Genomic DNA, 27,496 nt, shown 5'->3' on the forward strand with positions numbered 1-27,496 from the left:
TATACACTACCGGTCAAAAGTTTTAGAACACACCAATTTTTCCAGTTTTTTATTGAAATTCAAGCAGTTCAAGTCAAATGAACAGCTTGAAAGGGTCCAAAGGTAAGTGGTGAACTGCCAGAGGTAAATAAAAAAAGGTAAGCTTAACCAAAACTGAAAAATAATGTACATTTCAGAATTATACAAGTACCGGTAGGCCTTTTTCAGGGAACAAGAAGTGGGTTAACAACTTAACTCTATGGAGTCTTGGGCTATTTTGTCCACTTTTGAATTCTTTTCATGTCTTTGTAAGTCATTTTGTGTCTTTTTTGGTCATTTTGTGTCTTTTTTTAGTCATTTTGTGTCTTTTGGTGTCTTTTTTGTCATTTTGTGTCTTTTTTTGGTCATTTTGTGTCTTTTTTTAGTCCTTTAGTCCAACATAAAATGTGATTTCGAATCTTTTTTTTTACTTTCAAAACACTATCATGCACGATAAAGAATTTTAAATGTTGCAAATATGCATTCATTTCAGAGTACACTGAGACATTAAACTGCATCATTTTCAATTAAATTCTGGAAAAGTTGGTGCGTTCTAAAACTTTTGACCAGTAGTGTATATATATATATATATATATATATATTATACTTGGCCCTAATACGCCATCGTACTTTTGTGCAGAAAGCAACAAATCTAGCGACTTTTTCTGGTGTTCTTGGAGACTTTTGGAGACTCATTCCTACTCTTCTTAACGAGTAGCAGGCACCGTCCCAAAGCACTCACAAGCGGCCCAGTCCTCCCGCAGCAGTCTCTCCCAGCTGCAGTCAGAGCAGGAGATGTTAACCCCTCAGCGTCCAGTCTGCACCAGCCTGCAAATTAATCACACATGCACGAAGTCGCCGCCTCAACCGTATCCAATCAGCATCAACTAGTTAGTAGTGGCTCAAAAAGTACGGACCCGAGGCAGGTACTTTCTGAGCCGCTAACCGGTGAAGTTGGGGAGATCTTGAGTGGATCATCTCTCCCAAGCCACACCCATAGCAGCTCACTAGAGGGAAAAGTACCTAATGAAAGCACGCCTATGCCACATTAAGAATATTTTACCCTTGCTGTCAAACATCCCTTTACAACAGGGAACTGAGTCATTTGCCATCTTCAAAGCCACCAGACTCTATAGACATAAACATTAATTTTACCCGATGCTAACTGCCAACTTCCCTGATGTAAATGGATGTTTGACAGCAAGGTAAAGCTGTGAAAATATTCTAAATGTACAGTCTAGGCCAAAAGTTTGGACACACCTTCTCATTCAATGCGTTTCCTTTATTTTCATGACTATTGACATTGTAGATTCATCAAAACTATTAATGAACACATGTGGAATTATGTACTTAACAAAAAAGTGTGAAATAACTGAAAACATGTCTTATATTCTAGTAAGCAAAGGGTGGTTACTTTGAGGAATCTAAAATACAAGACATGTTTTCAGTTATTTCACACTTTTTTGTTAAGTACATAATTCCATATGTGTTCATTCATAGTTTTGATGCCTTCAGTGAGAATCTACAATGTAAATAGTCATGAAAATAAAGAAAAACGCATTGAATGAGAAGGCGTGTCCAAACTTTTGGCCTGTACTGTAGCTAATACCTAAAGTAATATTGACCCGATAAGCAGATAATAAAAAGGTTGTCTTTGTGTAAATAATATTACTTCCAAAATCAAAGTTTTCCCTTTCTTGTCCTTTTTTCCTGATCTTATTAGAATCAGTTTATCGAAAAAGGATTTAAGTTATAAGTCTTTGCCTCTGTAACAAACTGGATTTGCACAGTTATTTATTGTGGAAATGAGCAAAAACTGTTGTGAAATAAGACATTTGGTCATGTTTTGTCATATATGACATATGCAGAACTTCTGAAATATGTCATCAGTACAAAACTATGTTCGGAAGTATCAACCTGATTATGTTATAGTTGAAATACAACAAGAAAATAATTTACATCATGTATTTTGGACATTTGTGATTCTACTGATTGTAAAAATTAAAATGCTTTGACTTTCTCTCTCTCCACCTTGTTTTATGCACCTATGCCTGATGGCAACAATTTAATTAAATCTTGATCTATTTTGATGTTACAGGACATCTGTGCGTCTTCTCTGGGACAACATGCTGCAGTTGTGTTGCCTTTTTCAGCACAGGTTTAACAACATATGTTGTGTTAAAATGGGCTGTCATTAACATATGCAGAGCAGAGGAGTAGGTGTTGCCCCTCAGATACAAGGAGATGTGATAGAAATGACAGCTCCTTTAGTGTTTGTGGTGCAAATGAGTGGAATCTCCATGTTTAGGTAATAGTCTGTTAGATAAATGTTGCACAGACTTGAGATTTATGGGCCCGAGTTGAAGAAAAACACTCAATAAATCACTCTCAAACTAACATTTAGGCATCATTGTAAAGGTTTTGCATGAAGAGAAAAGACTGTGACATGAATTCTTCAGATGCTGCACACTGCAGTGTTAATCCTTTTCATTCAACCTGTTAACAAAGTGAAAACAAGCCTTGGATGGTCTTTTCCAGCCCATTGACACCGCTTCATGGCTGTATTAGGGCTCAGTGTAGGAGGGGGTTGAGCTCTGTGATCACCCCTGCAGGAAACCAGCGCCCTGCGGAGTTAAAAGCCCCCTGGCTGCAGGGACGGTGCGGGGCCCTCTCACAGGCCGCCCCACGGTCAAACTCCATGCCGCCCACGGAGACGCCTACCCCGGCCCGATGTTCCCCGCCACGCCGCTGCTGATTGAAGTGCAGCCGCCTGTTGGCCTCCTCACAGCGGGACCGGGGGAAGAGGAGCGTTTTGAATAATTATTATGTTACTGAGGTGACATTTACAACACAAGACTGGGAGTTTAGTTTAAAAGGCTTTCTTTTCTCTCTCTCTGGTTAAAATTAAACTTTCTCACGATTGTTTTGCCAATCAACAAAAAAAGAAAAAAGGGCCAAAGGGTGACATTTGGGCTGTGTCAAAAGGCTGACTGACAATTGATTGACAAAAACAATAAAACACTTTGAAAGCTATTATCAGCCTGTAAATTTCTTGTCATCAAGCACACTTCAAACTTATTTATGACCCGGGATGAGCAGAAACCTGATTCAAAATGCTTAAAAAGAACTCTCCTGAAGGTTAAAACAACTATTTAGCCTACTTTTTATTTATTTATTCGCAAGATATTTATAAACATGTTGCCATTTTTAATACATATCTCCTGCACTTGCTGCAGACTCTAGTGTGTGAAGGATTTAAAACAGCCGGATGTTATCACCTTAAAGGATTGTCCAGACTTTAATGTGTGTTGAAGAGACTTGGCACGATTCATCTCCCGAGTTATCCCGAGATGAGCTGCAAGGAAAGGATGGAGAAGTGAGGAGGAGAGCCGAGATAAAAACGATCGAGGGGGGTCTTCTTCTCCTTCTTCTTCTTCTCTTGTGTGATAAGGAGGAGGAGGAGTAAAAGGAGGAAGAGGAGGAGGAGGGATGGAGGCAGGCAGGGAGGGGGGCCAAGAGACCCCGTCGCGTTTTGACCCTCCGAAACCTCCCCACACACCGCCACCACCACCACCATCACCACTCCTCCGCCTCCTCCTCCTCCTCCTTCTTCTCTCCTCTTGAGACAGAAAACACCATCGCTCACTCCCAGCCGTGACATTTTCCAGCCTGTCGCCGTACGCTGCGCGGACAGCGAGCACAAGGAGCCAGAAGACCAGGAAGGGGGGACGCTTTTCTTGTCTGCGCCTCCTCACACCGAGCACCGAGCATCACCGACGAGCTGCGAGCTGCGAGCCGGAGCGAGAGGCGCACCAGGCGGAGGCGAGGCGCTGCAGGACACCGCTGACTCCTCCGGACCCACAGCGGGCACGGCCCCGACCAGGACCGGATATTTACGTCTCGGTGGGACATTTTAACACCATTTACCGGAGCGTTTTTATATCCCTCACCACCAGCCAACAGCATTTAATAGGCTGCGAGCTTTATTATAGCGTTTATTGCCGCTAAGTGTATTATAAACCATTAAGCTCACATCGGCAGTAACGTATACAGGGTTATTAACGTCCATAAAACCTCCAGTGCCTTCATAATGTTGTAATATAAAACGCGATGAGCTCGGAGTAAACACACACACACACACACACACACACATACACACACACAAGGAGCAGGTCTCCACTGTTTTCTCCACACAGCATGTTTATAATGCTGGATCCTGGTGGACTGTTTTTGCATGCTGTTAATCATGACTGCAACCACAGTGTTAATTATTATATTAAAAACAAACATTTTTACTTTTATTTCCAGGACCACAGAGCAAGGGAGCACAGCTCGCTGGACTAGCCGAGCAGAGCATCATCATCTCCGGTGTAGGACTGGCTGTCGAGTCGCATGGAGAAGAGGGTAGGTCTGCTGCTGTGTTTTTATTATTATTAAGATTATTTGTTATAATCTATGGTAACGTTTCAGAGCAGAGCCTGGCGGGATAGCAGGTTTTATGAGGTATAATTAGAAATAAAAGCATCATAATAGGAGCATATGGTTGCAGTGCTGGCTCTCTGCTCGGGTGCAGCAGCAGCCATACAAAACACACACAAGGCCCACAGTGGAAACAGACTAGTGGACTGTGCTGGCATGGACTTCATGTGGAGGGGCAAACAACAAATGTGCCTTTTTGCACTGTAAACACTAGCCAGACATGTTTTCCCATATATTACAGCAGGCCTCTTATGTGATAAAAAGCAATAAAAATCATAATTCAGTGGAGGTTGTGTGTTTCAGCAGCACATGTCAGTAATGCTTCATGAAGAAAGTGTTGTTATGGATATGCATATGTCATCCTCCACTAAGAATAATGTGGATTTATTGTGTTATATTGGCACACAGAGTGGTGCAGGTCATTCAGCTCTGCACATTGGGGAGTAGGAGAGTTGTTTTTTTAGATCCAGAGGCAACAGACAGGCGGATAGTGTGTTTAAACTGAAAATTACTGCTGCAGAGCAAAGGTCCACACACATACACACACACACAAACTGTATAATACAGACACAGAGAGAGAGACTGCTTCAAAACACTATTTAGTTAAAAAAAAATCAAGAATTCTTCGGCTGTTTGTTTAATAATATCACTGTACGTTTTGGGTAAATTGGTCATTTTTAGAGCCACAGGTTATTCAAAGTGTTATATTTCAACTTTATATATTCTATTTTGTATAGAACTGGCCCTGTTTCTTAGGGTGGGATTTTTAGACTTGGAAATTATATCTAATTATGTGTGTTTGCTTTGTTGGGAGAGAGTTTCAAAAGTTTTATTTTTATGGGACTGTGTAGGCAGGTCTTATTTATTTTTTTGTTTGTTTGCTTTAATGCTGGAAAAAACGTTTATCTTTAACAAAAACTATTTTCAAAAGTAACTTTTAGATACTTTGTGTTCATGTCTCCTTTCGCTCGTTTCGTTACAGTTTGTTCAAACTTTATGTTGAAAAAAAAAAAACTACTGAACTTTACGCAAAATTACATTTCTCTTATTATATCGTCGTTATTTTCCTGTTATTTTATTTTGCAGGAAAGGGTTTGACATAGATTTTAGATGAACGCCATTATATTAAAATAAATATGGATGTTGGCAAAGTTAAACTCATTCCTTTGTTCATTGTTCAGGTTTATTAATTCAGTGAAGCTTTTCAGAGCGTCAGAAATAACTCCACATTTTGTCTTCACTTGTTACTTTTAATTTTACAGACTTCGGTCAATATAAATCCACCGGTTCCACAAATCTAAATAATGTTTATTCCCAGCTAAAGTATCCTGCAGTAACTTTGGTGCAACAACTTGTTGTCCTGCCATGTGAAGTCTGTTTACCAGCTCCGTGACTTAAAAAAAAAGGGAAAATTCGCGGAATTTGTCATCTCAACTTGTGCGCTTTGATCCGCTTTGACGCACAGAAACCTGATAGGAGCCGTGCGTAAAGAGAGACGCGCAATCCGATAGCGGTGATTGTGTTAATAGCCCGCCTCCATAAAAACTAGAAGGTGTCCCGGGGCCGGGGCCTCAGAGCAGGTGCTTTCTGTGATCCCGGTGGCCATATGGGACTCTGGAATACAACAATTTGATAAGCCATTTAGGACAGTGAGTGGTGCCCAATGTGGGGTCCGGAGACCTCCAGGGGGTCCTGCAGAGGGGTCAGTGCATGCACATGAAGGGGACTCATTTATTTGAGCTTTTATGCAACATAGAGAGAATATGTAATCATTTAGTGTTCTCTGCTGCTGTCTCACACTTATAATCGAGATATTTATGCACTCCAAAAATAACAACAAACATCTCAAATTCAACAAAAATCCTGTCTGAGTATTAAAAACATAAATACAGTCATGGAAAAGTGATTAGACCATCCTTGTTTTCTTCAGTTTCTAGTTCATTTTAATGCCTGGTACAACTAAAGGTGAGGATAACAACAAAAATAGCTCATAAGAGTTTAATTTAAGAGCTGATATCTGGACATTTTCCATAGTTTTCTTCACAATAACCAAAATCATTTTTAAGAAATCCATGGAAAATGAACAACTAAAGGTACATTTGTTTGGAGAAATACAATAATAACAACAAAAGAGCTCATAAGAGTTTAATTAAAGAGCTGATATCTACATTTTCCATGGTTTTCTTGATAATTATTTTGGTTATTATCAAGAAAACCATGGAAAATGTCTAGATATCAGCTCTTTAATTAAACTCTTATCGGCTATTTTTGTTGTTATCATTATATTTGTCCAAACAAATGTACCTTTAGTTGTACCAGGCATTAAAATGAACAATACATTGAAGAAAATAAGGGTGGTCTAATATTTTTTTCCATCTCCAACTCTATTATTTTGCTGTTTGACTGAGTCTAAAAATGAAACAAAATGATTTTTCTATCTTTTAAAATACAACACTGAAGTTCGGATGACATTTCTCTAGTTTCTAACCATTTTTGAAAATTAAATGGGTTTGATGGTCTAATAATTTTTTCCATGACTGTATAAATACAGAGTTTAATGACAATGCAAATGTGAAAGTCCCTGCTGTGAATCACAACCTCTGCCTGCCTGCCTGCATGGGGAATATACCAGCTCGTAACTTTTACAGCTTGGTTAAAATAACACTGAAGTGAAAGGTTTCCAGGCCGGGCCACCTATAGCAGGTGCTGCTTGCTGTGATCCCGGTGGCCCCTGGGGGCCCGCCTCAAGGAGCCCCTTTAATCCAGCAGAGACAGAACAGAAGCAGATCTGCTGACCTGAGAGACAGAAGCTGCAGCGAGGCACAAATTAGCTCAGTAACACAGAGGAAAGAGAGGGAAACCAGGGGAGCCACGCATGTTTATTCATGATGCTGTGCGTACAAGATGTTTCTGTATCTGTGCATGTGTGTGTGTGTGTGTGAGCATGCCATATGTGTGTGTGGGGGCCCCGGCGAGGCTGTCACAGCGGGTTGTGAGGGACGTCTCAGCACGGCTCCTGTCTAGTCTGAGTCGAGGAGGGAGGAGACGATATTAGCAGCTACAGACTCACCGTTTTCCTCCACGGAGCTCCATCTGAGCCTCCTCCCGTCTCCTCCTCCGCTAAGCACCAAACACACCACTTTCCAAGGAAATCTTGCTTTGTTTTTTTTGTTTTTTTAGGTGATCCAAGTGCTTCTGAAAGGCTTTCATAACCCTGAGAGTTTTCAGCAGCATGTAATCCCTCATCTGAAAGGAAAACACACACACACACACAGCTGGATTTTACACAAAACTGCATTGATAGTGCTCTGCCTTGATGCATTGATGGTGCAAAAAAGGGGTCTAAAACAAGATAAAAACACTAAATGTGAGGGAAATTATCTAGCTGCATATTTTCACTTGACAAGATTTCTTGAGTTAAGATTGTTAAATCTAGAAATAAGCAAAATGTTTGATTTTCAACATAATCTGGTGTTTCACTGTTATATGTTAACAAATTTTGAAACTCAATTTGTTAACATATATCTCTGTTAGAAGAGACAAATAACTTCAGCAATATAAAGTTAGACAATAACACATAAAACCCAGTGTAAATTGACCGTAAAGGCAATACAATTATTTATAACATGAGCAATAATCTTTTGGCCACTTTTTTTTCCCTCATCTGAAAGGAAAACACACACATACACACAGATGGATTTTACACAAAACTGCATTGATAGTGCTCTGCCTTGATGCATTGATGGTGCAAGAAAGGGGTGAATAAAACAAGATAAAAACACTAAATCTGAGGGAAATTATCTAGCTGCATATTTTCACTTGACAAGATTTCTTGAGTTAAGATTGTTAAATCTAGAAATAAGCAAAATGTTTGATTTTCAACATAATCTGGTGTTTCACTGTCACAGTCACTCATGCAAACCAAAAAGTGGTCAAACATTTGTTATAAAATAAAAATAAAAAAGTGGCCAAAAGATTATTGCTCATGTTATAAATAATTGTATTGCCTTTACGGTCAATTTACACTGGGTTTTTATGTGTTATTGTCTAACTTCAACACATTGCTGAAGTTATTTGTCTCTTCTAACAGAGATATATGTTAACACATTTTGAAACTCAATTTGTTAACATATATCTCTGTTAGAAGAGACAAATAACTTCAGCAATAAAAACACTCAATCTGAGGGAAATTATCTAGCTGCATATTTTCACTTGACAAGATTTCTTGAGTTAAGATTGTTAAAACTAGAAATAAGCATGTTGAACACTAAATAAAGAAACAAACTCTTAAAACAAGATAAATTATCTAACACTTCTAAATCTATTATTTCTTAGTTTCTTTTGTTCAGACAAGGTAAGTAGGAGATGTTTTTTTTTTTAAACAAAATTTTGAACTGAGCCATGTTGGTTTTGAAAAAGCTGACTCTTCAGAATGAAACAGATCACTTTTCACAAGGTAAAAACATCTCCTACTTACCTTGTCTGAACAAAAGAAACTAAGAAATAATATTCAGAAGCAGACAAAATGAAATTGCTGGAAATACTTCTAAATCTAAGTTTTTTTTTATCTTGGTAAGAAACAAATAATTTGCAGTGTTACACACACAAAGCAACCTTGAAGAGACTCAAATTGAGTCTCAAAGGAGACACAAAATGACGACAAAAAAGTGCAAAACAAGCACCGATATGAACAAAATTAACTAAATTAACACAAAACAATTACAAAGAGACACAAAACCACAGGAAAAAAAAACAGGGCAAACTGAGAGGAAACTATTAAAATCATTTTTATCAGATTGTTTCTCTGGCTAGCGGCTAGCAGCTACCACACACACACACACGCGCGCACACACACACACACACACACACACACACACACACACACACATACATTGGGAGTATTAGTTTATGCTTTTCTGATGGTTGATTATTGTTAATATTGATGTTTTTTGTTGCTTTATTGAAGCTTTATCTCACTCAGGGTTAACACAAAGTCTTGAATGTTTGGAGAATGTTCTATTGTAACCTTTATGTTTGAAAGGTTGTGCTTAAATTTGAATATATACTCCTTGAAAAATGTTTGATTTCCAACATAATCTGGTGTTTCACTGTCACAGTCACTCATGCAAACCAAAAAGTGGTTTGAAATTTGGGCGTGAAATTAAAAAGGAGGCATTTTTCCAGTTAATACGGTGAAAAAGAACCAAAGTAACAACACACATTGATTGCTGTGGTTACATAAGAATTCTGTCAACTATATTTTTGCACTTGCATTTATAGTTCTCTAGTGATAAAGGCTTAGATAGTCTGGAAAGTGGAAGTAGAAGTTCTGGAAGTGCATGAAAAGTTCTGGGATTTTAATCATAAAGGAGCCTGAACACTATTAGTGGAATATCAGTGGATTGACGTCAACTTAATCAGCTTTTATTTTCCAAATTTGTCACATATGACACTTAAAAGACAACTAAAACACAGACAGAAAGCCCCGCTACCTTGGACACACAAGAAAAAAAAAATAAAATAAGGAAATGTTGGGCAATAAATTGAAATCGGCTGCAATAGTTATTGTTTAAAACAAGTTTTCAACTTCTCTTAATGTGGACATTTGCTTGTTTTGGAACACCAAATGATCAATCAAGACAATAATTATAATAAATTTACACAAACACACAACTAGGCCTGATAACAAATTTTTTAGGACAATATATTTTCCCAGAAACTATCACGATAAACGATAGTATCGTTGTATTGATGTTTTTTTTTATTTTATATTGATATTAGAGGATAATAAGTACATCCTTCTACACAGCAATGAATTTTTGAATCTCGAGAATATTAAACATTGGAATTGAAATGTGGAAAATAAATATTAAAATATCCTGGATAAATAAAAGATGAATAAATAAACTACAACTAAAACAAATAAAATAGATTTGCAGGCTCTGTTAACAAAACACTGCAATGACATAATCATTATGTATTATGTTATTTTATTATTAAAATAACATATAAACAGCTGGAATGGCTGCTTGGTAAAACATTTTTAAAAAGGGTTTTTTTTCCGGCAATTTTTACTGCCTGTCAAACATTTGCTCGCATGTAAACGACAATACACTGTAAAAAATGTTTGTAGAAATTACAGTAAAATAGTGTCAAATTGCATGAGAAATAGGGCGTAAATTTCAAAATTTACCGTAAAACAAGGAATAGTACAAAACTTTTGTAAAACTTTAGAAAACACACAGTTTTACTGTAAAAATATACATTTTTCATGTAAAATTAATGGCGAAATGCCATATTATCACAAGGACACAATTGCCCTAAAAATAGAGGGACTTTTCAGTCTAAATTACAGTTTTTGCTGATATTTACATGTAAATTTAGAATAGAATAGAATAGAATATATCTTTATTGTCTGTTCAACAGAGCAGAAATTTGTCTTTTGACACGGCTATAAAAATTCATGCAAAACACACAACAATTACATGAAGTGAGATAAAACAACAACACTTCAGTAAAAACACAACATCAATAAAAAGTTTCAAACAGTTGAAAAAAACACTCACTATCATTTTTAGGGTGAAGTTCAGGCAAACACCACTGCTGGTGTTTTACTGTAAATTAAACAGATTTTTTTACAGTGTAGATTAGTAGTTCTCAACCTTTTTGAGTCGTGACCCCCAATTTAACATGCATGTTGTCCGCGACCCCCGCTCACTGAACACAATCTCACACGCACAGTTCAGATCACCCAAAAAAAAAAGACACAAATTGACCACAAAATGACCAAAAAAAGACAGAAAATGACCCAAAAAAGAAACAAATTTACCAAAAAGACAGAAAATGACAAAAAAAAGACAGAAAATGACCAAGAAAAGGAAACAAAGTGACCAAAAAAGACACAAATTGACCACAAAATTATCAAAAAAAGACACAAAATGACTAAAAAAGACACAAATTGACCACAAAATTATCAAAAAAGACACAAAATGACTAAAAAAGACACAAAATGATAAAAAAAAAAGACACAAAAAAGACACAAAATGACAAAATAACACAAAATGACCAAAAAAAGACATTAAATGACCAAAAAGACTAAAAAACATGAACATTTAACACAGTGGAGACAGAGCTGACTTCCAAAATGATTTGGGGACCCCCAGAAATCATCTCGCGACCCCAATTGGGGTCCCGACCCCAAGGTTGAGAACCACTGGTGTAGATTGAGTCCAGAAAAAAACGATTGTGTCCATTTTTACAGATTGAACGATAAGTCGATATAGTAATTATGGTGACAGGCATACACACAATATTAAATATGAGTAGAATGATCAGTGGGTGCTGCAGACTGTGGGTCCGGTCAGCTGACAGCTCAGCCACATAATAAAATCACAATAGATTTGATGTCAGACAGGCACAGATGTCCAACGTGTCTCATGTTTTCTGTCTTTCCGCATAATTGTGTTTCAGTATGAAGAGCTGGTGCACTACTCAGGGTCGGAGGCCATGTCGATGGGGGGGTACGGGGACGACGTCAGGCCGCTGCCCCCCCCACACTACGGACCCTCCATCCCCGACTCCCTCAAACACCACAAAGACCAGATCTATGGGTGAGTGTGTGGGCAATGAAACCCGACACGGTGGAGCGGAAGAATGATTACATTTGCACACAGATTAACGTACAGTATATACCAACATGATCTCACAGAAATCCGTGGAATAGCCACGGATTCACTCAAATTTCCGTGAAACTGACACGGATTTCGCTACAATGCAAGTTAAAGACAGTCATATCCCGTGGCTATTCCATGGATATTTGTTCCTATTGGTTTGTTCCAAGTCACGTGACTTTCAAGGTCCCGGCGGTCAGAACAAAAAACATGGTGGACAGCTCTCTCATTTTTAGTGAAAAAATTAATATTTTGACTTAGTTTCTGCATAAAAATGGATTTTGATCACATTTCTAGCGAGAAATATATGTTTTATTTTCTAAATATTCACTCAGTGAATGTACATAATCACTTTGTGGTGAAGATCTCGCCAGAAAAATATGACTGGCATTAACTTGCATTGTAGCGAAATCCGTGTCAGTTTCACGGAAATTTGAGCGATATGGTGTTAAAAATGTAATAATGAGTGAAACTAAAACTATTAATTATAATTAAATTGTTTGTTAATGGTAAATTAATTATAAATTTACATTAATATACCATCTATTAGCCATTTATACATTATTTACTTAGTTAAACAATAACAAATGATCTATTTACCATTCTAAATGGCCTATAAACTGTTTATAAATGATGATTAAACATTAATAAACTATCTGTTTACCATTTATAAATGATGGTTATTGTAAAGTGTTACCAAAATAGTTATTTTGTACTTTGTACTAGTTTGTTCTGCATCAGGATAAAGCAATCACAATAAAATATGATTTAAAGAGAATTAAGAATACAATCTCATGACTTTTATACACAACTGTTAATAAATTTGCAAATACTGTCTGCACACATTAACAAATACTTATATAATACTGATGTCATATTTTTCATTTATATTTAAATTTGAGCCACATACTGTTACTTTTACTTGTTTGACTTCTGTTTACCATTTATAAATGATGGTTATTGTAAAGTGTTACCATAAACTTTTCTATGATATTCTAATTTATTGAGATACATGAAAATACATGTTTAGAGTTTACAGCTGTCTGCCTCATAAATACTGTTCTTCTAACACCTTCTGTCAATGTATCGTGTGTTCACTATGTCAACTGTAACTGTGTTTATGTATAGTATGTTAACTGTGTGTGTGTGTGTGTGTGTGTGTGTGTGTGTAGTCACCCACTGTTCCCACTGCTGGCCTTAGTGTTTGAAAAGTGCGAGCTCGCCACCTGCTCCCCCCGAGACTCCGCCTCCCTCTCCGCTACCTCCCACCTCCCCGGCATGACCAATCACAGCGACGTCTGCTCGTCCGAATCCTTCAACGACGACATCGCCGCGTTCGCCAAGCAGGTAGAGAGAGAGACGGCGTTCAGAGAGCCAATCACAGAGCAGACGCCACCTGGAAGAGTGTTTTCAGATTTTGATTTGATTTGATTTAAGTTTATTTCGAATATGAAAACAAATAATAATAAATAAAAAAAGAGTCAGACAAAACATTTAACATGACAGAATACATATTCGAAAAGGAGTGAGAAGAAGTAAAACTTATAAACTCCCACCCCCTCTCCTTAAATATGACAAGTTAACATCCTTGTCTAAACATGTCTTGTATTACAAAAACATAAATATAATTTACCTATACAGCGAAATTATACATACACGCATACATACACGCGCCCACATTTGAATACATACCCAAACACACTCACACATACATATGAAAGGAAAAGAAACAACAACACAAAATGACAACCAGTGTAAAAAGATCAAAATAAATAAACACAGTGTCCTCATAACACTTGGTGCTGCCCAACATCAGATTGATCATAAGTTTGTTTGTCTTGTGTTGCAGATCCGATCAGAGAAGCCCATATTTTCTTCCAATCCTGAGCTCGACAACTTGGTATGAAAACAAACATGAACATGCTCTTTCATACATGCATTGTGGGACATGTGTTGATAAGTAACTCACATTCTCCGTCCTGCAGATGATCCAGGCCATACAGGTCCTCCGCTTTCATTTACTGGAGTTGGAGAAGGTTGGTGTGTCTTTTTATTTGAACTTTGTATACACTACTGGTCAAAAGTTTTAGAACACACCAACTTTTCCAGAATTTAATTGAAAATGATGCAGTTTAATGTCTCAGTGTACTCTGAAATTAATGCACATTTGCAACATTTAAAATTCTTTATTGAGCATGATAGTGTTTTGAAAGTAAAAAAAAAGATTCAAAATCACATTTTATGTTGAACTAAAGGACTAAAAAAGACACAAAATGACCAAAAAAAGACACAAAATGACCAAAAAAGACACCGAAAGACACAAAATGACAAAAAAAAGACACAAAATGACCAAAAAAGACACAAAATGACCAAAAAAAGACACAAAATGACCAAAAAAGACACCGAAAGACACAAAATGACAAAAAAAAGACACAAAATGACCAAAAAAAGACACAAAATGACCAAAAAAGACACCGAAAGACACAAAATGACCAAAAAAAGACACAAAATGACTTACAAAGACATGAAAAGAATTCAAAAATGGACAAAATAGCCCAAGACTCCATAGAGTTAAGTTGTTAACCCATTTCTTGTTCCCTGAAAAAGGCCTACTTGTATAATTCTGAAATGTACATTATCTTTCAGTTTTGGTTAAGCTTACCTTTTTTTATTTACCTCTGGCAGTTCACCACTTACCTTTGTACCCTTTCAAGCTGTTCATTTGACTTGAACTGCTTGAATTTCAATAAAAAACTGGAAAAATTGGGGTGTTCTAAAACTTTTGGTCTGTTAAATAGCACTATAATCATGTGTTGTAAATAACCCTCTGAATCCCAAGCCATTTCAAAGCGTTTTTTAAAATATATTTTACAGCAATATATACATACAGTCATGGAAAAAATGATAAGACCACCCTTGTCTTTTTCAATTTCTTGTTCATTTTACTGCCTGGTACAACTAAAGGTCCATTTGTTTGGACAAATATAATGATAACAACAAAAATAGCTGATAAGAGTTTAATTTGAGAGCTGATATCTAGACATTTTCCATGGTTTTGTCAAGAAAACCATGGAAAATGTGTATTTCTGGCAAAATGAAATCATACATTTCAATCCCAGTGGGGCTCAGAGGGTTAACTGCTTTCACTTAAACTATCACTGAATGCTTTTTCCACAGCTCTTCCTTAAATTATTTACACTTGAACTTCCATTTCAAATCCTCTCGACTGCTCTTCGACTCCTGTCAGTGTTTAGCTGCTAGTCAACTGTTGTCCATCAAATTTCAGCTCCAGCCTTTTTTAAATTTAAGCTTCGTTTTTGAAGTAACGGAAACTTTCATCACCTATGATCTGACTGCGGGAAAGGTTTAATTTCGGCGATAATACCTGTTTTTACAGTTTCTTTCTAAGATAAACGGTTTATCTTTGGCGATCTTTGAAAGAAAAACATGTTTCAAAGGTTTCACAGGGTTCATACGACTAATATGACCTTTTTAGGCTCTTAGTCAGGCGGTTTAGCTAAATAAAGGGGACTCGCCGGACAAAAGCACCAATTTTTTTCCACATGCTCTCCATCACCATAGGTTTCAATTTTTGGTAGGAGCCACTTCATCAAGATGGCCGATTGGAGATGGCACCCATATAAAGTCTATGAGAACCAATACATCTTCCAAGCCACTCAGAAGGTCAATCTTGGTGTCAAAATATACATTTTCTGGGTCAAAGAATCATTTAAAGCTGTTGAGAATATCACTAGATGATTATTTGATCAAATAGATATGTTAATTTTCACCCAGACTGGTAGGCAACTTGCTTCAAGTGCTGCAGCAGAGAATCCTGAGCTGAAAATGTTTGGAATCTAATAATTATGTAAATACATGGCAAAAAATGAACATATCTATTTGATCATCTAGTGATATTCTCAGTAGCTTTAAATTATTCTTTGGCCCAAAAAATGTATATTTTGACACCAAGATTGACCTTCTGAGTGGCTTGGAAGATATATCGGTTCTCATAGACTTTATATGGCTGCCATCTCCGATCCACAATCTTGATGAAGTGGCTCCTACCAAAAATTAAAACCTATAGAGATAGAGAGAAAGTGGAAAAAAATTGGTGCTTTTGTCCGACGTGTCCCCTTTATTCTTAAATCTGGTCCTAAGCCGCCGGACTATCTGATAAGGAAGTGATGCTAACACTTGTGAATAAATGTGTCTCTGAAGGTGCATGACCTGTGCGATAACTTCTGCCACCGCTACATCACCTGTCTGAAGGGCAAAATGCCCACAGACCTGATCCTGGACGACCGGGAGGGCGGCTCCAAGTCCGACATGGAGGACTTCACCGGGTCCTGCACCAGCCTGTCGGAGCAGGTGAGACCAGCTGCAGAATGTTAAACAGCCTGCAGAAACACTGGAGGACAGGCTGAATAATGACCGTCTGTGTGTGACTTCCTGTTCTCTCATCTGCTGGGAATTCACCATCGTCCCATTACTCCTCCTCCTCCTCCTCCTCCTCCTCCTCCTCCTCCTCCTCCTCCTCCTCCTCCTCCTCCTCCCCCCTGTCTCTCCTGTCCGTCCCTGCAGAATGCATCGTGGTTACGGGAGCCGGATGAATGTGCCACCACTCCTCTGGGAACACCAGGCACCTGTGGCCTGCCTTCACACAGCACAGCAGACAACTGTAGCGACACAGGTACACACACACACACACACACACACACACACACAATCACGCACACACACACACACTGAAAATATATGTGAGAAAACATTGCACTGAATTACATATTGCCAAAAAATATGTTTCTTCTTTATTTTTAACTATATACGTGTGTCTCATTAGCTTATTATTGATGACATGACACAGTTATTGTAATGCAACTTTTTATTTTTATTTTATTTATTTTATTTTTTTTTATTATCTTTTTTATTGATTCCACATATCAACATTCCATCGACATTTTACATGTGCTGTACAATTTTCCAACAGTAGTAGAATATTCGCATACTTCTGTAATGCAACTTTTTAATCAACTTCAACCCTTGTGTGTCCCTTTTTCATTTTTAAAAATGATATACTTCACATTATATCTCACTGAGTTTAAACTTTTAATGGATGGACAGACAGATAGATAGATAGATAGATAGATAGATAGATAGATCTAATAACTTAGAGTTATTAGCATTAGCAGCATACAGGTGCATCTCAATAAATTAGAATATCATAGAAAAGTTTTTTTATGTCAGTAATTCAATTCAAAATTTGGAAAAACACATTATATAGATCCATTACACACAGAATGAAACATTTCATGTCTTCATTTATTTCATTTCTTCTAATTATAATGATTATGGCTTACATTTAATGAATACCTAAAATTCAGTTTCTCAAAAAATGACAAAAGGTCAATTTTTATTTTATTTATTTATTTATTTTTTTTAAATGATCAGCAATTGACTGATATTGAACATTCAATACTGGTGTTTTTTTGTTTTGTTTTTAGCAATTTGTTTTATTTTTATTTACTCTTTATTTTCTCAGTTTCTAGAATAGGTTGATATAATGTAGAATCATTTTAAATATTCTTCTCCAGTGTCTCAAAAAAAATTATAATTTCAAAAGACTAATTTTAAAAAGTATTTTTACTATGGAAATGTTGGCCTCTGATGACTCAATACTTGGTTGGGGCTATTTGACTTTAACAACTTGAAATGGACTTTTACATGATATTTTAATTTATTGAGATGCTCCTGTATTTGTAAAAAAAAACATTGAGCTTGTATCAGCTGTACCTTATAGACGGTGAGTCAAACGGTCCCTGAGATGTGTGTCTGTCCCTGCAGGAGACGGTCTGGACGGAGGAGGCGCGTCCCCCAGCACGGGAGACGACGACGACTCAGACCGAGACAGGAGGAACAACAAGAAGAGAGGAATCTTCCCCAAAGTGGCTACAAACATCATGAGAGCCTGGCTCTTCCAGCACCTGTCGGTGAGAGACGTTTATTATTTATTATTATTATTATATAGATCGCAGTCTGGATCTATATAATGTGTTATTTCCACTTTTTGAACTGAATTACTGACATAAATAGACTTTTCTATGATATTCTAATTTATTGAGATGCACATGTAAATAAGTAAATAATAGGAAAAAGTAAATAATATATATGTATATGTATGTATATATATATATATATATATATATATATATATATATATATATACATGTATTATTTACTTTTTCCTATTATTTACTTATTTATATATTTATATTTATATATATATATATACATATATATATATACGTTCTGCGTATATGTTCTCAGCAGCTCAAGATACAGACACATAGACATAAAAAACAGAATAAAGAATATAAAAAATAATTTTATACACATTATATACATGCATTTCTGCTATTTGGAATTTATTATTAATATATATTTTATGTGTTGCATTTTACAGATATTGCACATTAGAGAAATTATATTTTAGCATGTAGTGGTATGAACATCAATGAATAAATATATATTTAAATATATTCATATATGAGATATACATAGTATAGTTTAAGTGGGATATGACATATATAATTAAATAATATAATATATAATACATTTACACATTCTTTTTTTTTCTTCTAAAACTCAGACAGATATATTTGAGTTTTCTTTTGTAGGAGGATCCTTTTGTCATAAGTTTATTATTAGATTATTCCTTTAAAGGTTTGGTTCACAACTTTCATCACAATGCTGCCTTCTCCAGCAAAATATATAAAAAAGTTCATGTTCAAATCAAGAGGTATATTGTAAAAATGATTCATATTTAAAATGGTTAAATTATAATTTCCAGAAACACCTGGGAATTGTTGGTTTTTAACAAAAGTGTGAATTTGTTGGGGGCTATTTTCAGCAGCGGGATATTAGTTTTTCTCATTATTTCTACATAAAGTGCAAATTCCATGAAAAAGTAAATTACTTTTCTTATAAATATTAACCATAAAATAGAAGTTGACATCTGTAAATGATAACATAATTCTATTTTTCATTTTAAACTTATTATTCAATTGCTTAATGGTGTTTAATGTTAAATTACAATAGATTCTATGTAAAAATACAAAAAAATACACATCATATTACTGAATCTAAAATTAAGGAAATAAATTATGATGCATTATTATCAGTGTTGGAATGTAACTAAGTACATTTACTCAAGTACTGTGCTTTAGTACAATTTTAAGGTACTTGTACTTTACTTGAGTATTTCCATTTTATATAACTTTATACTTTTACTCCACTACATTTAGAGGCAAATGTTGTACTTTTTACTCCACTACATTTATCTGACAGTTTTGGTTACTTTTCAGGTCGAGATTTAATATAAAAAATAAGATAAATTTAAAGTTTTTAAAAATTAAACCTCATAACAATATATTAAATAGTTCAAATGAGCCCTATCTTGAGAAAATAAACCGCTGCTTACATAAATGCACCAATAATAATAATAATCTAATAATATATATTTAGAATATATAAAGAAAATCTGAGTGGCTCCATTCTGCATAAGGAGTACTTTTACTATTGATACTTTAAGTACATTTTGATGCTGATAATTTTGTACTTTTAGTTCTGAATGCAGCACTTTTACTTGTAGTGGAGTAATTTCACATCTTGGTATTAGTACTTTTACTTAAATAAAGGATCTGAATACTTCTTCCACCACTGGTTACATGTAAAAAATATTGAATTTGGACAATAATTAAAACCTGCAGAGCTGAAACAAAACAAAGGAAGCTGGTGTCCTGCATAAAAGACTAATTACTGAAAGAGAGGATTTAGTGAGAGGCAAAACATGGCTGACAAGAACAGAGAGGGGAACCGAGTGTGTAATGGAGGTCAATTAAATGAAATGAAAAATCACGGGATTAAGTGATTATGTGAATATGCTCGCTGCTGAATAACTGTGCATGGGATAGAAATGGAGAGAGTAATTGTTGGTGGGGCAATTAGCTACTAAATGAGGCAGGTCAAATGTTGCTTCACTCCAGTTATTACAGTGTGTGTGTGTGTGTGTGTGTGTGTGTTCTTGTACTTCCTACATAGTGAGGACCAGAACACGTTTTTAACCAACAGAGTGAGGCCATTTTTGCAAAGTGAGGACATTTCAGCCGGTCCTCACTTCTTTTAAGGCTTTTTATTAGATTTCAGACTTTGTTTTAAGGGTTAAGGTTACATGATAATGATAATTAACTGAAACTGTATTGTGTGGTTACAAAACTAACTAAAATTATAGTGAAAATGTCCTTCGTTTTCGTCTTTTTCAACTTTTTTCATACATAATGAAGATGGATAAAACAAGGAAATAAAGGCAAATTTACTGTGACCTAGCACTAAAACTAATAAAAACTAAGCAAAAATTCACAACAAAATTAAAACTAAAACTAATGAAAAATCCAAAACTATTATAACCTTGCAAGGGAATTCACTGTTCCAATGAGGGTCCTCACAAAGATAGAAGTACAAGAATGTGTGTGTGTGTGTGTGTGTGTGTGTGTGTGTGTGTGTGTGTGTGTGTGTGTGTGTGTGATAGGTTTAAAATGAAGATGTGAGTTCAGTAGGAAGGTCGTCAGTATTCTCTCACATGTATTATCTCCATTGTAGATTTTTTTTGCTGAAGGCGAGACACTATAGGAAAAAGTATTTCATGCACCAAAATCTTCATTAATTCTCATATTTTAACTGTTTAAATGCCAGTTTGTGAACAAAGTGACACTGTTGTTGTTTGGTAGTGAAAAAATAGACAAAAATTGAATTATTTTCTGTATGGGAATATCAATAAATCTTTCCCACCTTTCCAAATACCGTCCAACATCACCATTCCTATCAGCAATATAACCTTCCAAAACAAAATAACGTTTAATAAGCATCCTAAATTGATTCATATTCAAAGAATCTGAATCATTAGTTTGTTGTTTATTTCTTTTCTTAGAGATCCTCATTTGGGGAATACCAGTTTGCTTGTATATATGTTTGTCTGTTTACCCTATGTTTTTGTTATTTACTTTGTGAATATATACCTTGAAAAAAAGGGGGAAAAAAAAAATGCAAGGTACAATATTGTAAAGAAAACGAAATGACTCATTATGTTTGTGAAAGTAAGAAGCCTTGCAATAAAGTATTAAAATAAATAAAAAGCATTTCCTCATGTTTGTGCTCTGTGTGTCCCCTCCCAGCACCCGTACCCCTCCGAGGAGCAGAAGAAGCAGCTGTCCCAGGACACGGGACTGACCATCCTACAGGTCAACAACTGGTCAGTGCACTCTTAATCAATATACTGATTCTAACCCTGTGGTTTATCAATAATCCGTTAAACCGTCTTGTTTAAATGTAAAGTGTCAGCTTTCAATTAACCCTCGGAGACCCCTGGATGTTTTCTTTACAAGATCGCAAAAAAAAAACCTGGCATATCGTCTAAATTTGATCAGATTACAGGGTTAGAAAAAGTAGCAAAGCCTAAAATTGTGATATGTCTGTCAAAATTACTTTATAATAATTTAAAACATCACAAAAAAAAAAAATATATATATATATATATATACGTATATTTTCTGAAAAGTAATCGCCAAAATTTCACCGTAAATCTTAGAAAGAAACTGTAAAAACTGACATTATAGTAGAAACTTGATCTTTCCGACGGTCATTGAACAGATTATAGGTTATGAAAGTTTCCATTACAAAAAAGTAACAAATCCTTAAATTGTGATATTTCTGTCAAAATCACTTTATTCTAAGTTGAAACATCACAAAAAATAAACAGTTTGGAATAACTCGATCCTGTTAAAAACATTAAATTCTTTAAACGAACGGTCACGTGACAAATATTCACTGAAAATCTGTTTACACAGAGCTGAGAGGAGAGGACAGGAGAGGCTGTAAAAATGAAAATAGTTCAATATGTATAACATGTGGAGACTCAGTTTTGTTTTTCAATATTCATATACACTTGTGGGTACTTGGAAAAGTGTTTAATGTATACATTCAATTTTATTTCAATTTTTTTTTTTAAATATCAGAGAAATTCAACTTGTGTTTTAATTTTTTTTAGGATTTATGTCATTATAACTGTGTTATTCTGCACAAAATGGCATTTTTGAGTTGTTCCCACTTCTAGCCATGATTGTGCTGATTTATATTTATATGTTGCAGTGAAAAAAAGGCAGTGAGTAAAATGTAAGAAGAGCAAAAAACGCCCTGAAACGTCTTGTTGGGGTTCAGACGGTTAAACTGTTAAACTGTTGCCACGGCGATAACATACTGGTGTGAAAGTGCCGTGTAGAAACGAACAGCATCTGTAGTTAACAAGTGTCATTGTTTTGCCTAGTATCTCTTTTATTCTGTGCAAATAAATGTCAGTTAAATGAAAAGGTTGCACTTTTACAAGACTTTTGGAGAAGACTATAATGTTCTTTATTAGAGCGAGGCTTGTAACAGAAGAAGAATTGTCCCGTAAGCAGTTTTTCTGAAGCGGCAGTAAAATCCACTGGCTCTGTGTTCATAAAACAGAATAGCAAATCAATATTCAATAATCAGATGGTTTACTGCCTCCATTCACTCCCTCAGGCACACACGTGTCACACACACACACACACACACACACACACACACACACACACACACACACACACACACGTTCTCGTACTTCTATCTTTGTGAGGACCCTCATTGGAACAGTGAATTCCCTGCTAAGGTTATTATAGTTTTGAATTTTTCATTAGTTTTAGTTTTAATTGGGTTGTGAGTTTTTGTTTTCAAATTCAGTTAGTTTTAATTCGTTTTTAGAGTGAGTTTGCTAGTTTTAGTTTTTATTAGTTTTAGTTTTTTTGTAATGGGGTATTTGTTGGGTGGGAGATTAAAAAGAGGTCACAGTAAATTTTGCCTTTATTTCCTTTGTCTTATCCATCTTCATTATGTATGAAAAAAGTTGACAAAGACGAAAACGAAGGACATTTTCACTATAATTTTAGTTAGTTTTGTAACCACACAATACAGTTTCAGTTAATTATCATTATCATGTGACCTTTAACCCTTAAAACAAAGTCTGAAATCTCAAAAAAGCCTTTAAAGAAGTGAGGACCGGCCGAAATGTCCTCACTTTGCAAAAATGTCCTCACTCTGTTGGTTAAAAAAACGTGTTGTGGTCCTCACTATGTAGGAAGCACAAGAACACACACACACACACACACACACACACACACACAGAGTAAAACACACATTTTGCTGTATTATGGAGTGTAAAAAGAAATCTTGAATTTCCCATACAGAAAATAATTCATTTTTTCTCTATTTTTTCATTACCAAACAACAACAGTGTCACTTTGTTCACAAACTGGCATTTTAAACAGTTAAAATATGAGAATTAATGAAGATTTTGGTGCATGAAATACACAATACTTTTTCCTATAGTGTCTCGCCTTCAGCAAAAAAATCTACAATGGAAATAATGCATGTGAGAGAATACTGACGACCTTCCTTCTGAACTCACATCTTCATTTTAAACCTATCACACACACACACACACACACACACACACATTCTTTCACAATGTTCAGTTTCTGTATGTTGATACAGAAACACACACAAACCCAAAAGATGAAGTACATGTTAAACAATAGATTTCTGTAATCTGATAAGGTGCATGTTTTTATTGCCCCTGCTGCTGCAGCTCTCACACACACACACACACACACTCACACACACACACAATCAATGCAGATCAATCAATTATCACAGTGCGATCGATCCCTGCTCTGCCCTAACGTTGATTTACTCTGCCCTCTGAAAGGGTTAAGTGGTTGTAAAATGGAAAAGGTTAATAGTCTCCTAGTCAGCCTTTTTCTTCATTAACGGCTGGCCTCGTCCATCTCTCTCTCTCTCTCTCTCTCTCTCTCTCTCTCTCTCTCTCTCTCTCTCTCTCTCTCTCTCTCTCTCTCTCTCTCTCTCTCTCTCTCTCTCTCTCTCTCTCTCTCTCTCTCTCTCTCTCTCTCTCTCTCTCTCTCTCTCTCTCTCTCTCTCTCTCTCTCTCTCTCTCTCTCTCTCTCTCTCACGTCTTTATGTCTCTCTCTCCTGTTTCTGTGCAGGTTCATCAACGCCAGGAGGAGAATAGTTCAGCCGATGATTGACCAGTCGAATCGCTCAGGTCAGTGTTCATGAATCAGTCGGCTGCCTGCTAGATCAGTAAACAACTCTGTGTAGATACAGTCATGGAAAAAAATATTAGACCACCCTTGTTTTCTTCAATTTCTTGGTCATTTAATACCTGGTACAACTAAAGGTACATTTGTTTGGACAAATATAATGACAACAACAAAAATAGCTCATAAGAGTTTAATTTAAGAGCTGATATCTAGTCATTTTCCATGGATTTCTTAAAAATGATTTTGGTTATTATTATTATTTTAAGTATTTATTTAATTTTTAATTTTTCAACATATAATACAAACACTTACAAACAACCGAGACAGACACCAAAAACAGACAGGAAAAAAAATAAATAAATAAATTAAATTAAATTTAAAAAAAAACAGGCAGTCAACCCAAAACGAGGACAACAACATATGCTTATTGTAACAAGTCCTTAATGTATTGAACAAAATAATCCCATACTAAATGGAAATTCCCTTTAACATTGTTTTTCCTGGCAGTCATATATTCAAAAGATGCAGTCTCTTTTGGTTATTATGAAGAAAACTATGGGGTAACGCTTTATAATAAAGTCCTTAATAACCATTAATTAACAAGTAATAAGGCATTGTTCTCGCTTTAGATCCGGTAGTTGCAAAAAGAATAGTTAACTTATAATAGATGAGCAATAAAGTATATTTTAATATCAATAAGCTAACAAAATAAGATTAATAAAGGCATGGCAAAGACATAATGGGTGGGTCATGGGTGTTTGTAATGCCATTATTAACACTTATATAAGCTTATAAACACACAATAATGTTAATAAGCATCTTGTAAGGACTTACAAGGGCCTTATTAATTAATTTATTTATTACTATATCTCTATAGCACCTTTCAAAACCAGGGTTACAAGGTGCTTTACAAAGTACATTATCACGGAGGCAACACAACAGTTAAAACAAAAATAACAGAACATCATCAAAAACAGTGAACAAGCAAAAATAATAGGATACAAAATTAAAATATGTGTAAGACGTTAGAAATCATTGCACAAATGCCAGTCTGTACAAGTGGGTTTTCAAAAGTTTTTTAAAATGATACACAGACTTAATTAATGGTTATTACAAGGACCTTAATATAAAGTGTTACCAACTATGGAAAATGTCTAGATATCAGCTCTTAAATTAAACTTTTATGAGCTATTTTTGTTGTTATCCTCACCTTTAGTTGTACCAGGCATTAAAATGAACAAGAAATTGAAGAAAACAAGGGTGGTCTAATCATTTGTTCCACGACTGTGTGTGTGTTTGTATGTGTTGTGTGTGTGTCTGACCCTGGGTGTTGTCTCACAGGTCAGGGTGGTCCTTACAGCCCAGAGGGAGCAGCTCTCGGGGGCTACGGGCTCGACGGACAGGCCCACCTGGGGCTCCGGACAGCAGGTACAGTAATAACACTGTAATAACACAGTAATAACACTCACTGACAGCGCAGAGGGTAAAATATACTACGCCAGCTGAAAAAAATAAATAAATAAATGGGTTTCTGTGTGTATCCAGAGCAAGCTTGACCTAATTTGAATATCTTTATATAATGCTGGGTTGCTAAAATATAATAATCAGTGGTGGAAGAAGTATTCAGATCCCTTACTTCAGTAAAAGTACTAATACCAAGATGTGAAATTACTCCACTACAAGTAAAAGTCCTGCATTCAGAACTTACTGAAGTAAAAGTACAAAAGTATCAGCATGAAAATGTACTTAAAGTATCAAAAGTAGAAGTACTCGTTATGCAGAATGGAGCCACTCAGATTGTTTTATATATTCTAAATATATATTATTAGATTATTATTATTATTGGTGCATTTATGTAAGCAGCGGTTTATTTTCTCAAGATAGGGCTCATTTGAACTATTTAGTATATTGTTATGAGGTTTAATTTTTAAAATTTTAAAATTTATGTTATTTTTTATATTAAATCTCGACCTGAAAAGTAACCAAAGCTGTCAGATAAATGTAGTGGAGTAAAAAGTACAACATTTGCCTCTAAATGTAGTAATGGAGTAAAAGTATAAAGTTATATAAAATGGAAATACTCAAGTAAAATACAAGTACCTTAAAACTGTACTAAAGTACAGTACTTGAGTAAATGTACTTAGTTACATTCCAACACTGATAATAATGCATCATAATTTATTTCCTTAATTTTAGATTCAGTAATATGATGTGTATTTTTTGTATATTTCCATAGAATCTATTGTAATGTAACATTAAACACCATTAAGCAATTGAATAATAAGTATAAATGAAAAATAGAATTATGTTATCATTTACAGATGTCAACTTCTATTTTATGGTTAATATTTATAAGAAAAGTAATTTACTTTTTTCATGGCATTTGCACTTTATGTAGAAATAATGAGAAAAAACTAATATCCCCTCTGCTGAAAATAGCCCCAAACAAATTCACACATTTGTTAAAAAACCAACAATTCCCAGGTGTTTCTGGAAATTATAATTTAACCATTTTAAATATGAATCATTTTTTACAATATACCTCTTGATTTGAACATGAACTTTTTTATATATTTTGCTGGAGAAGGCAGCATTGTGATGAAAGTTGTGAACCAAACCTTTGAAGGAATAATTAATTATTGGAACCAATAATAGCCCTAGACTCCATAGAGTTAAGTTGTTAACCCATTTCTTGTTCCCTGAAAAAGGCCCTACTTGTATAATTCTGAAATGTACATTATTTTTCAGTTTTGGTTAAGCTTACCTTTTTTTATTTACCTCTGGCAGTTCACCACTTACCTTTGTAACCCTTTCAAGCTGTTCATTTGACTTGAACTGCTTGAATTTCAATAAAAAAAATGGAAAAATTGGGGTGTTCTAAAACTTTTGACCGGTAGTGTATATATATCTAACCCCCTGTGTGTGTCCTCTCCAGGTCTGCAGGGCATGTCTTCTCTGCAGGAGGCGACTACCCCCGGTGCTCTGCTGTCCCAGCCCGGCTACCCTCCCCACCCAGGACCCTCCCTGCACCCGTACCCGGGCCCACACCCCCACCCCGCCATGCTGCTCCACCCGCCGCCACACGCACACCCCGCAGAGCCGCTCCTCGCCCAGGGACTGGACATACATGCACACTAG

The 27,496-nt window shown here is 35.7% G+C and overlaps 2 protein-coding genes across 2 annotated transcripts in view; both read left to right on the forward strand.

The window, feature by feature from the left end:
- Nucleotides 1-3,935, forward strand: part of LOC131969835 (thymus-specific serine protease) — a 34,529-nt gene extending 30,594 nt beyond the window's left edge. Inside the window, exons 16-17 of the mRNA XM_059331058.1 lie at nt 2,631-2,790; nt 3,687-3,935. Of these exons, the coding sequence (XP_059187041.1) occupies nt 2,631-2,790; nt 3,687-3,935 (409 nt within the window). The remainder of the gene's footprint in view (nt 1-2,630; nt 2,791-3,686) is intronic.
- Nucleotides 3,936-4,340: 405 nt separating this feature from the next.
- Nucleotides 4,341-27,496, forward strand: meis3 (myeloid ecotropic viral integration site 3). The gene is made up of 12 exons (XM_059331781.1): nt 4,341-4,422; nt 11,968-12,107; nt 13,340-13,514; nt 14,017-14,067; nt 14,153-14,203; nt 16,389-16,538; nt 16,752-16,860; nt 18,012-18,157; nt 21,398-21,474; nt 24,302-24,360; nt 25,700-25,786; nt 27,294-27,496. The coding sequence occupies exons 1-12, from the start codon at nt 4,411-4,413 to the stop codon at nt 27,494-27,496; spliced, it is 1,260 nt and encodes a 419-aa protein (XP_059187764.1). The 5' UTR covers nt 4,341-4,410.

Source organism: Centropristis striata, chromosome 4 (genome assembly GCF_030273125.1).
Source record: "Centropristis striata isolate RG_2023a ecotype Rhode Island chromosome 4, C.striata_1.0, whole genome shotgun sequence".
NCBI classification, from domain to species: Eukaryota; Metazoa; Chordata; class Actinopteri; order Perciformes; family Serranidae; genus Centropristis; species Centropristis striata.